The 13,523-nt window shown below is 31.4% G+C and overlaps 1 protein-coding gene across 1 annotated transcript; it reads left to right on the top strand.

Moving 5' to 3' along the window:
* The first annotated feature begins 673 nt into the window (after positions 1–673).
* Positions 674–6,053, top strand: LOC132610777 (zinc finger protein GAI-ASSOCIATED FACTOR 1-like). The gene is made up of 4 exons (XM_060325146.1): positions 674–1,295; positions 2,153–2,549; positions 4,685–5,193; positions 5,445–6,053. Exons 1-4 carry the CDS (start codon positions 1,088–1,090, stop codon positions 5,813–5,815), a joined length of 1,485 nt encoding a protein of 494 aa, XP_060181129.1. The 5' UTR covers positions 674–1,087; the 3' UTR covers positions 5,816–6,053.
* The last annotated feature ends 7,470 nt before the right edge of the window (positions 6,054–13,523 follow it).

The following is a 13,523-nucleotide window of genomic DNA, read 5'->3' as shown; positions in this document are numbered from 1 at the left end:
CGTATCACCTAAAAAATAACGGCATGAACCATGAATAAAAAGCAATATTGATAACCTGAAAGATAAGATAAATTATCTGTTAAAACTTGTTAAAATACACATAAAAAGTTTAATCATTAGCGTATAATGGCGTATAAGTTAAATCCAATTTTTATAATTTCTAACTTTTTTCTGACCTTCATGATTTTCCAACCCCTTCAAACTTAGTCCGCCATAGTAATCATCACGTTCTGTAAACTGTACAAAATTTCTATCTACTGTTGATAATTTCCTTCTATACTGATATATATGAATTATGATGGTTCCCTTTATTTACATATATAGATAGATTGATAGCTACCAAAGGAGGAGTACTGCGTAACTTTGTGGGGTCGTAAGGGTAAATAACCAAAGTGTGGGGTCGTTGTATAATATGTACTCTGTTCCTTATAATTTATGTGACCGTCTTTTCTTTTTAGTCAATTTCGAAAAGAATAACACATTTTATATTATGTAATAATTTAACTTTAAAATGTTCATTTTATCATTAGTAATATGATTTATAATCACAATGACTCATTTTAAATTACAAATTTTTTAAAAAAAAATCTTAAACTCGAGTCAAACACCATTCATAAATTGAAACAAAGAGAGTATATAGCAAGTAGTGCTACATATAAACACAACCTATTGTCCATTCTCCTCTCTTTCTTTACATTTTTGCTACTGCAAATTTTGGCCAGAACAAGCTATATATCCATTGTTAGATAGTGACTTTGAGAATCACCCATCATCTTCATACTTCACAAGACAATTCTTTTGTTCTTTCTTTCTTCTTCTCTTTATTATTATTACTATTATTTATTTTATTTTATTTTGTTCCTCTCTTTATTGGCGTTGTTTTTACTCTAACAAATTACTAGTAGCTAATTGTCATTGCCACCTGTTTTTAGCACTTTTACTCCAAAACAAAATCCATGCTTAGTTGTGTTGTAATCCATAATTTGGATTTTCTGTATCTGAATTAGCTTTTGCTCCACTTGTTGGTTCTTAAAACCAAAGTTTGTTACAAGAAGTAGGTGTTAGATTTGTATTTATTATTATAAGTATGAACCAACAAGAGAGCAACAAACAAATATATCACCAGAGCAACAGCGGTTGCTTTTCTTTATTGGAGTCTTCTTCAGTACTCTCTCATCAAGCTGTTATGTTCCCTGAAGAAGCTAGTGTTTCTTCAATGGCTCAAAACATCTCAAATCAGCAACTGCAGCAGTCACAAAAGATCAAGAAGAAGAGAAGCCTCCCTGGAAATCCTGGTAGTAAAAAATAAATAAATTTACAGTCATTTCTTTTTTAACAATTGTGGTGCGCACCTCGATTATTTCATCGGCTAAACCAGCACAAGTATCAAGTAACTTTGTTTACTTATCAAATTTTTAGAAAAATGAAGAAACCATTTAACGTTTTCTTTTTTGTTTTTTCGTCTCAACTGGGATTTAAACCTTGATATCGCATGATTTTTTACCGCTAGGTGCATAAAAGAAAAAAAATTACATACATAACCTAGATTGCTTTTTTTTTTCTCTCCTTTTCTTTTCAGTCTCTGCTACGATTTAAATCTTGATATCCCATGATTTTTCACCGCTAGGTGCAAAAAACAAGAAAATATTACATACATAACTTAGATTGATTTTTTTTAATTTTTTTTTTCTCAATTGCGATTTAAATCTTGGTATCCCATGATTTTTGACCGCTAGGTGCATAAAAGAAAAAATAACATACATAACCTCGATTGATTTTTTTTCTTTTACTTTTTGGTCTCGGCTACGATTTAAATCTTGATATCCCATGTTTTTTCACGGCTAGGTGCAAAAAAGAAAAAAAAAATACATACATAACCTAGATTGATTTTTTTTTAAATGTTTTTTTGGTCTCAGTTGTGATTTAAATCTTGATATCTCATGATTTTTCACAGCTAGGTGCAAAAAAAAGAAAAAGATTACATACATAACCTAGATTTGATTTTTTTTTTTGTCTCGGGATTTAAATCTTGATATCCCATGATTTTTGTCACTAGGTGCAAAAAAAAAAAAATTACGAATATAACTTAGATTGATTTTTTTTTAATGATTTTGTATTACAAATTTCAGTGCTGATCGTTTGTTATGTACAGATCCAGGTGCTGAAGTGATTGCTTTATCACCAAAGACCCTTTTAGCAACAAATCGATTTGTGTGTGAGATCTGTAACAAGGGATTTCAAAGGGATCAAAATCTTCAGCTTCATAGGAGAGGTCATAACCTTCCATGGAAATTGAAGCAAAGGAGCAGTAAAGAGAACAGAAAAAAAGCATATGTTTGCCCTGAGCCTACATGTGTTCATCACCATCCTTCTAGGGCACTTGGTGACCTCACTGGAATTAAGAAACATTATTGTAGAAAACACGGTGAGAAAAAATGGAAGTGTGACAAGTGTTCCAAGATTTATGCTGTTCAGTCTGATTGGAAGGCTCACTCTAAAACCTGTGGTACAAGAGAGTATAGATGTGACTGTGGAACCGTCTTCGCCAGGTAATTTTCAAACGATTTAATTTATATATAGTGACAGTTATATTGCTCGAGTTCTTTAAAAATATCGATAGATGCGGGTTGATCAGTGTAAAAAATATTTACATTATATTTTTAGTGTGTATGTTTTTGTCTTTAAGTTTAAATCTTTTTTGTTTTTACAAAAATTGTGATGTCACATACTCAGTTTGTGTTTGTTTTATTATCAGTACTTAGTTTTTGTTTTGTGGCTGTTCTTACACAAGAGCAGTGTGAACACTGCATGGAATGGAGTGTGTGTTTTTCTTTGTTCTTTTATTTTAAATTGTTGTGGCAGGTAGCTAGTGTAGCAACGGACGCAATTAAATACAACTAGTCCTTGTTGACTGTTGACAGAGGATGATATCTAACAAGGAAAATTGAATGCATTATACCTCTGAACATGCCAGGGGTTTTGATTTACTTGGCACCCAAAAGATTAATTTTCATTTAAAATACCAAGAAATTTGGATTATATGTTAGTACCTTTTTGGGAAGGATTTAATTTATATGAAATGACCATATACTGTAAATTTTCTTACACTTGTCCTTTAAGGGGATTGAATTAAGAAATGCGGATAGGAGAGAAAGCAAGAGACAAAGTTTGTTTCACTCCAAAAATAATGCCCCGGTTAGATATATTTGCTGCTAAAGCTAGTTTTGTTCAATTTTGTTAAATAATAAATAATTAATGGAATGACATCCTAAAAACCAATCAAAGAAAAAGGTTGAATACTTTCTTGTGACTCATGGTTGAGAATCTTGAAACTCCATTGTTTTTCAAAACTTTCAATGGAAGGTATCATTATTCACTTGCAGATACCCTGTGTACTTCTGAAGTCATCATAGCTACTGATAAAATGTATATTGATGTATGTACAAATAAAATTACTATATACATACCAATACAAACAAATGACGAACAAGACAAGAAAAGAAAAGAAAATATTTGAAAGAGTTTAACTTTTATAATACATATAATTGGCGATTAAATTACTAACCTTAAAAATTAAACTGGCAACATATTTCTGTATATATAATGCTGTTCATATATTGCTAGTATGGATTAATTAAATTCAATTAAAAGAAAAGTGGGTATGTATATTCTTGGGTGGATTAGTGCATGTGTGACTTAGAGTTGGGTTCGTGCATGAGAGCTCAGATTTCAAAGAAGGCTTTTAGGTGAGGCTACTATGTTATCCCTGCCAATATTACTATTTTTCTGTTGCTTTTGCATGCAATTGTTGAAACATCAGTCAACTGTCTTGTCTCTATCCCCTTTCTCTCTCACTCACAACAATCATACCTATTATTCTATCACACGAACATACTTTTAATTTTGACCCTCCGTGACTCCATTTTTATGTGAATTCTTTACCTTTTATTCAAGCTTTATTTATGACATCGCCCATAACGCATGCACAATATTTTTAATTAGTTGTCCCGAAACTCTTTCTTTTTTTTTTTTTTTTTTTTTTATCTTTTTCTCTTAAATCAGGAAAGTTTTATGGTGCATATATTTCAGGGGAAAATTGTTTGCAATTTTTGTGGATCGGTATATATATGTTCGTACTTTTGGGCTTTTGGCTGTTCATTATTAAGATTTTTAAATATCAATATTCTTTTTGTCATTACAGAATTGTGTTGGGTATACTGTGATTAAGTTTAAGGAAACAGTTATGTAGGGTACATAGCTTTATATGTTTAAATTGTCCATAGAAATTTACTTTTGATGAAAATGCAATTTTTTAGTAAATTGTAGTAAATCCTTTACTAAATGTCATTCATAATTTTTTCTATGTGCACTGAAGGTAAAAATTCTTTTATATTGACGGTACATAGAGTTATCTTACAAAGATTTGACTTACACGCACATTTTAAAATTTATATATATTGAGGTACGACAATGAATCAAATCTCTACTTCTACCTCACAATAGTTTTATCTCTTGTCAACATTGTTGACACAGGTGAAATATCCAAAATTTAAATCTAATGAGTTTTGTTGATCTTTATAAATGTTCCACTATTTTTGTTTTTACTCGAATATAGTTCGAGATAAACGTAATGAATTTAAATGAGTCCCTAATGATGTGTTAATTATTGCAATGCATTTGGCAGGAAGGATAGCTTTGTTACACACAGAGCATTCTGCGATGCTTTGGCTGAAGAAAGTGCCAGGGTCTCAGCAAACACAGCTCTAATGCGTAGAGCCACCATTGCCCCCACAATCTCAAACTCAACCACCACCATTGAACCCAATTTCCATCTCAACCAATCATCACTCTTCCCTTTTCCCACCAACCAACGCCATTTCGCTAACCCTCCACCACCACCACCAACCACCGTTGTCTCACCGGTGACAACTCATATCACCCTCAACCCATGGGACCCACAACCACAAATCCCCTTAAACCCTAACCCTACTATTCATGAAGAAAATCATAATCATAACCACATTGTCCACCCTGTTCCTATCAAGACTGAATCCATTTACACCCCAATTTCATCTTCGCTGCCATTTTACCAAGATCATGATCGTCATCCAGTGTTTCACAAGAGTTCTTTCTCCATCCCTACTCCCCCTCAACTCTCTGCTACAGCATTGCTCCAGAAAGCAGCTAGTATTGGTATGTCAGGGTTTGTGCTGAAATTCTTATCTTATTTGAATATTATCATAATTGTGTTTTACTGCGAAAAAGTTTTCTCGGTGGAAAAAAATATTTATCATTTTGTTGGAGGAGAAGTTTTGAACTTCTATAAGTAGAAAATCTTTTTCTCTCATACACAACACAATGACATCCATAATCTAGTTATACTAGAATATTATGTTTATTTTAATATAGTTCTTTTTATTGTCTGATTTATCGTTGTTCAATAGGTACACACTCTACTGTGAGTCACGGAAATTCAACCATGGCCCACCTTAACAGAACCACTCCTGGTCACGTGACACCCAAGATTATGTCTCCAGAGGATTATCTAGGTTTTGGGTCGGAAAATATGTCGACCCATTGGCAGAAAAGCGAAAATCTGACTAGGGATTTTCTAGGATTAACAGGAGATCATGATCATAACGAGTCTTCAGCTAGTGGTAGTGGAAGCCTAATGGCCAATGGAAATGGACGAAATGGGGTGATGTATGGGATGCAGGACTATCAAGAAACATTTTATGAGCGTAACAATTCAGTGTTGAAACATCATCCATTGGGCTTTGGTTTTGCTGCAACAGGAACATGGGGGAATTGCTGATGAAGGAAACTTGCTATGAATGGGTGAATTTTCAAAGATTCACTGTTGGAGTTTTAGGGAGATATCTCTATCATGAACAGAGAGAAGAAAGAGACTAGCAAGAAGAAGCAATGAAAAAAGTAGAAAAAGAGGACAGAAAAAAAGAAAAAAGACAATGTAAAAATATCTTTTCCTTTCTCGTATTTGCAGAACCGTTTTATCATTCTTGTTTTAGTTAAACCTTTTTTCGTGTTGGTAATGCATGTTCTTTTTTAAAAAAAAATCAGTTTTTTTTTTTAATTATATTACTTGTGCACTTTGTTATGGGTTTTAAAATTTTCCTTCAGGTGTCTGATACTTGTATTGGAGTTCGATTAAACTTGAATTTCGCGTCGGACAATTTCACATTAGAGACAAAGCGATTCCTAACAAAGACGAGTCTGTATCCAGAGACTCGTCGAGACCTCTGATTATGATTAAGAATAAAGAAGTGTTTACCACTCCACCACAATTCTTATTGGGTTCTGCACTTTGTTATCGTAATTGCATTTCTTCTCTCATCTTGGTGCTTGTGATGATGCTCGAAATCTGACCAATAGAACAAAATATATGCAGTAATTCTATTTCTTCTATAACGGTGATATCCAAATTGTTGTTACTTCAATTACTCCATCGATAATCTTTTACTCCCTTCGTTTTGATTTATGTATTTTAATTACTACTATTTTCTCGTCACGTGCGTTGCACATGTACATCGAGTTATGTTGTCTATTATTTTATAAAATAATAGCAATACTAGTGAAATAGAGCTTTTTTGGTAACTAATTATACACGAAAGAATTAAGCATAAGTTTATATAATTGATCTTTACGATCTTTCTAGTGTATCCCCTTTTATTTATTTAGGTTGCTCTCTAGAATAAACAATCTCGGGAAAAAAAATTCCTAGAAAACTTTCGAGAAAAAATCTCTTAAATCCAATCTTCATATAGTGACTTGTTTGCCGATAGAAAAATGATTAATGTTTCATATAGTGACTTATTTACCTATGTCCAAATGATTGGATATTGTATGAATGAGATGAACAATCACAGCTTAAATCTGGGTCAGAAAAGTGTGTCTTTAGTAGTTTCGGTCACCATTTTAGTGTGTAATTGTTCACAATCAACTGAGTTGGTATCACTTTTATTTTTTGATTTACCACTGTATGTTGTTGTACAAATTATATTGTTAATATTGTGTTGAATAAAACTCAAATGCAACAAAGTAATGTTTGAATGATAAAAGTTCAACTGTTTCCTTGTTTTTTTATATATTCAACAACACCATTAATTTAAATGTCACTATGCATGATTATATGTTTCATGTCTTAAACTTATAGTGAATTATTTAACTAAATAGATGATAAATATAGAATTGAATATACCTATGTTGTGGAATTTAACTTTGACATCTTTTTTGATTGAATAATTATCTTTATATGTAAGTATAGGTAGATACCCTTTGAAAGCCAAACACCATTAAGGTATTACAAAATTATGGATCAAATTGATCAGTAACAACATGAATCAAATTTTGAATCTCTTGCCATCATAAATTGCTTTAATATAAAGGAAAGCACCCCTTTGTTCATACAAAACTTTTTTTTTTCAGAAATTTGAAATCATATTAGAAGAATACTTCCAATAAGTGTCTGCTTATCACATTTTAGGAGTTTTTCAAGTTTTCACTGATAAAACTTCAATTATGCTTTTACATCGAAACTCAACTCCAACTTTCAAATAGTTTTTCTCAACTTGACTTTAAATACAATTTTTTCAAATGTTAACCAATTTATATCCAAATGCACTCTAAGTTTGATATATGGATCGACACACCAACGATAACACTCTTTTGATAAATATAACATAGACTAAGGGTTGTCAGGCTATCTGCACGCTTATTAGCCTCTCTGAAGCAATGATTGATGGAGAAATTATGATCTTCATCTATCTTCTGGATCTTATGATCTTCATCTATCTTCTGGATCTTAAATTATCTCGTTCACAGTTTGTTTCACTTGTAAGGAAATAAAACAATATTAAATAGTTAGATAGTCCCAAAATCAAAATTATGTTTTAGTATAGTCTTTATTTCTGATGTACTGTGTATTGTATGTAGGATAATAAAAGAACATGAGTTTTATATAAAGATTTTTCTTTATTTAATTTATTTCCGTTGTTTGCATGGTTCACTTTTAAGAAGCCATGGTCTATCGCTTTTTAACCGTTGTTATTTCTTTATTTCTCCAAATCATTTTACAAAACCAAAAAAGTGGGGACAACCTTTTTTGTTGTTTATGAAGGGGGAAAAAAGTTGAAATATTATAATTCCAGAAGGGATTAAAGCCAAAATTTTGAAGAGGGCGTTGTGTGCATCCGGTTAAAGGGCATCATTGACATTTGAGTAGATATAAACTATTACTAAAACCAATGATTCCATAGACTTTAAAAAGATTAAAAGGACACACTTTTTTAGAATAGACACTTTCAATCACATTTATTTTTTTCCTTCTTAATAAGTATTTATTATTAAATGACGTTTTAAATATTTAAAAGGGCGTTTACGTGTAATTGAACCTTTTAATTTTAGAGAACGGTTAAAACTAATTTAGATAGAAAGTGTAGTTGTTAATAAGAAGTTAAGAACAAACTCAACTTTTAATAAAAGCCACTTAAATCAAATTAAACATGAAATACTAGATATCAGTGTTTTCAAAGGCATTTTCGGGGCGAGTTTCCGGGCGGGGCGTACTAAAAACACTCCGGGGCGCAAATGAAAGGCGTAGATCCATAGGGCATATGCCGTAGAATTTGAGGCGTATGTCCCGAGCGCAAAAGCGTAAGCCCCTGGTGTAAAGGCCTACGACCTGGGCGTTAAATTTAATTTTTATTGTTTTAAAAGCATTATTGCTATAGATTATGATTTTTACTATTAGTATAATGATATTTATACTTTATGTTATCATGCTGTAGTGATTTTTCCTAAAATATATAAATAAAGAGAACAACTCTCATAGAAAATAGCACTGCTCTAAATAGTTTTTTTTTAGATGATTACGCCTGAAATTGATATGATAGAGATTTCATTGTACTATGTTCTTAAAGCAACTTTACCATTTTTTGTCATTTCTCTTACACTTTTTGCCCTTCTGCTTATTTGAATATATAAATAAAAGTCAGTGCAAATATTAATTGAGGTCGGGAAGGACGAATAGATCTACAAATCAATGATGAAGTGAATGAAGAATTCATTTTAAAAAAATTCTAGGCTATTATTATTTTTGTGTTGTTACCTTTCTCAAATAATATTTATAATAATTCTTATTATTGGTGATTTATTTGAATTTATTTGCAGAATTTTAATGAAACTTTACTTTTGCTTATTTTTGAATAATAAAATTATAAAATTGAAGATACATGAGACATACGCCCCGTAGATCCATGAAACTTACGCCCCATGTCTCAGGGCTTTCGCCTCGCCCCATGCTGCGTAAAACGCCTCGCCTCGCGCCCCTGCCTCTTAAAACACTTATAGATATGTCTTTTCTTTCTCGAAAGAATGCATCTGTTCAGTTAAGGGTTGTTGCGTGCAACAATTGTTCTTTTCCTCTTTTTGATATGGTTTTAAGAAGGATATTTTAATAATTTAACTTTTAAGTTTAGGGGTTCATGCTTTAAATATATTATAGATTAGGAGAATCAAAAGATATCTTTTTAAATACTTTTTAGATATTTTAAATTATTAATTATGTAATTTATAATACTTTTTGTGTATTTTCTAAATATGTAAGCTTTATTTTAAAATTTGAAATCTCTAAATTCACACTGAAATTAAATAAGTTAGTTTGACCCTCGTATTCCGAATTTGACCCTCGTATTCCTAATCTATCAATGAACCTGAAGGCAACGAAAATTTTCAGTCAAATGGTTGTCAAGTGTATTCTACAGTTAGGACAAGAGTTTTAAGGGGTTGATTTCTCGTATGATCACTTAACTAATAATTATTATCTTACAAAGTCATTTTTTTTCTTGATTTCAATTTTCTTCAATAGAAAAAGTGACTTTCTAATATAATAACTACAAGTTGAATGGCCATCTAACAAATCAACTCAAGTTTTAAGTACTCTTCCTAACTTCCTTGAAGTAGCATTGGATGAAAACTTTTTAGCATCTGATGCTAAAGAGAAATAATTTTTGTTTGAAAAATTGGTCCAAGTAGCTGTCTTCCTTCCTTTGACTAGATACTTCCACCTTTTCGAGAGTAACCATTTTAAGTAGAGGGTGTAATCTATATGACTATATGTATTTGGATGTAACTTCTAAGGTCGATGCAATTTTTGAATTTTTTCTCTCTTCTTCTGAAACTGAGAATATTCCTCAGTGACACACTGACAAATTGCGATGGGGGTCAATTAAATTCCATATATGACCAAATATCAACTACTATTCCTATTGCCTTTATATTTCTTCTTTTTTTTGGGGGGGGGGGGGGGGATAAAAGAACAGTTAATAACATCTGTCTTTTGAACTCTTCATCAAATTATATATTTTGATTTTTTTATATATGTATTTTGATCTAATACTATTATTCTCAGTCGAAAAGAAAACATAACTTCAGTTGTTTGATTTGACATATACTAAGCCGTTTGAACATGATTTGAAATTATGATTTGAAATCATGAGGTGAAATCATATTTGTACGTGTAATTTGGATATCTTAAGTTGTATTTTTTCTTATAGACATAAAAATCTCACAAGTTTTGAAAACTATCAAAACTTTTCCAATTCTTATACAACCTTACCAAATGAGCAAGTGATAGTTCATAACAAAATTAATACTCTACTAGAAGACCTTTCTAAAAAATACAAAATCAATTGATCAAACTTTAGTTCAATAAAAAGGAAAATTTAACATGAATAGTAATGAAACTACTCTTTAATATAATCCTTCCAAATGGTACGAACATAAATAACGGTTGGTAATGGTTGTTGGGAGTAATTGTTAAAAGTATTTACCAATTTATGGGTCAAAAAAAAATTATGGCTCAAGTTTTACATTTAAATTTTTTAAAATGATGTCTTTTTGGATGATTTGTGAGATAAAATCGCATGTCCAAACGCTGATTTCATCTCATGACTTGAAATCATGACATGAAATCACATGTCCAAACGCCTACTAAAACACAATCTTTGCACAATTAGTGTGAGAAGAAAAATGGTGTTAGCATCAACCAAGGCCGAAGGAGGAAATCCCTCATGAATTTTTTGCTACCAAATATTTTTCTATTATATATAAGTGGCTAAGGAGGACTAACACCGCATCAAATGCTTGTACCAAAAGCTTTACAAATTGTACACGCAATGAATGCTTGTATCAAAAGTTATATAACTTGTACACTTTACACAATTACTTTTTTATTCCACGTGAACATATGTCATAGTACTTAATATTTATTTCCTTCTCAAGTATAGACGTATGCACTTCAATTTTAATTCCCCCTTAATATTTATTGCCTTCTCATGTATAGATGTATGCACTCCAATTTTAATTCTCCGACACCTTTTATTTCCTCCATGTATAAACGGCTAAGGAGGACTAACACAGCATCACCAACTTGTAAGCTTTACAAATTGTACACGCAATGAATGCTTGTACCATAAGCTATATAACTTGTACACTTTACCTAACTGTTTTTTTATCCCACGTGGACATATGTCATAGTACTTAATATTTATTTCCTTCTCATGTATAGACGTATGCACTTCAATTTTAATTCTCCGACACATTTATTTCCTCCGTACACTTTTACTTGTTTACTTTTGACTTTTCACGTTCTTGCTGAATATTTATTCTCCTCTCATGTATAGACGTATACAGTTCAATTTTAATTCTCCTACACAAATTTATTTCCTCCGTGCACTTTTACTTGTTCACTTTTGACTTTTCACGTTCTTTAAGAATTAATAAATCCCACGTGGATATATGTATATTACTGAATATTTATTCTCTTCTCATGTATACACGTATGCACTTCAATTTTAATTCTCTGACACATATTTATTTCCTCCGTGCACTTTTACTTGTTCACTTTTGACTTTTCACGTTCTTGCTGAATATTTATTCTCTTCTCATGTATAGACGTATGCACTTCAATTTTAATTCTTCGACACATATTTATTTCCTCCGTGCACTTTTACTTGTTCACTTTTGACTTTTCACGTTCTTGCTGAATATTTATTTTCTTCTCATGTATACATGTATGCACTTCAATTTTAATTCTCCGACACATATTTATTTCCTCCATGCACTTTTACATGTTCACTTTAGACTTTTCACGGTCTTTAAGAATTAATAAATGAAGTACTCCCTCCGTCTCATATTACTTGGCCACATTACTTGACTTTTCATGTTCTTTAAGAATTAATAAATGAAGTATTTCCTTAGTCTCATATTACTTGGCCACATTACTATACTTGACTTTTCACATTCTTTAAGAATTAATTAATAAATAAAGTACTCCCTTCGTCCCATATTACTTGGTCAAATTACTATACTCGACTTTTCACATTCTTTAAGAATTAATAAATGAAGTACTCCCTTCGTCCCATATTACTTGGCTACATTACTAAAAATATATGCCTATTTTTCTATTCTATATTTTTCTTTATTATATATAAATGCCCAAGGTGGACGAACACAGCAACAATAAGTTGTACAAAAAGCAACTGAAATTGTACTCTAAGCAAGAACTAATATGGGTACATTTCAGAAGTTGAACATTAATTCTACCTCTTGTGTGTTTACTTTTTAAGTCCCCACGGGTCCGCAGTGTCTTAATTGTCCTTTCATTTTCTTCATTTGACATATACTCCCTCTGTCTCAATTTAAGTGTCTACGTTTGACTAGACACGACGTTTAAGAAATAAAGATAGACTTTCAAATCTTGTGGTTCTAAATTAAAAAATGTGTATTAAATAATAAAATATCCTTTGAATCTTGTGATTATAAACTTGACATGTAGGATAATTTAATTGTCAACTTACTAAATATAAAAAGAGGCGGACATAACCAAAATAAGACAATTTTTTTTTATTTAACAACAAACGCCCAAGGTGGACGAACACAACAATAATAAGTTGTACAAAAAGCAACTGAAATTGCACTCTAAGAGCCGGGACTAACATGTGTACATTTCAGAAGTTTAACATTAATACTACCTCTTGTGTGTTTACTTTTTAAGTCCTCATGTTTACTTTTTAAGTCCGCACGTGTCCGCAGTGTCTTAATTGTCCTTTCATTTCCTTCATTTGGCATATACTCCCTCTGTCTCAATTTAAATGTCTACGTTTGACTAGACACGGAGTTTAAAAAATAAAGATAGACTTTTGAATCTTGTGGTTCTAAATTAAAAATGTGTATAATATAATAAAATATCCTTTCAATCTTGTGATTACAAACTTGACATCTAGGATATTTGAATTGTCAACTTACTAAATATAAAAAGAGGCGAACATAACCAAAATAAGACAAATTTTACCAACAATTGAGAAATTGAGAGGAAAATAAGAGGAAAGGAAAAAAATATAGAGACTCACTAAGGAGAATCGCAGTACCATTTGCAAAATATACAAACTATAAAGACTAACTAAAGTGAGTAACCAAATTAATTATGTTGGGCCCCGTGTATC

Source organism: Lycium barbarum, chromosome 9 (genome assembly GCF_019175385.1).
Source record: "Lycium barbarum isolate Lr01 chromosome 9, ASM1917538v2, whole genome shotgun sequence".
NCBI lineage: Eukaryota > Viridiplantae > Streptophyta > Magnoliopsida > Solanales > Solanaceae > Lycium > Lycium barbarum.
Note: the sequence above shows the minus strand (reverse complement) of the source record. Positions and strands in the feature narration are given on the sequence as shown.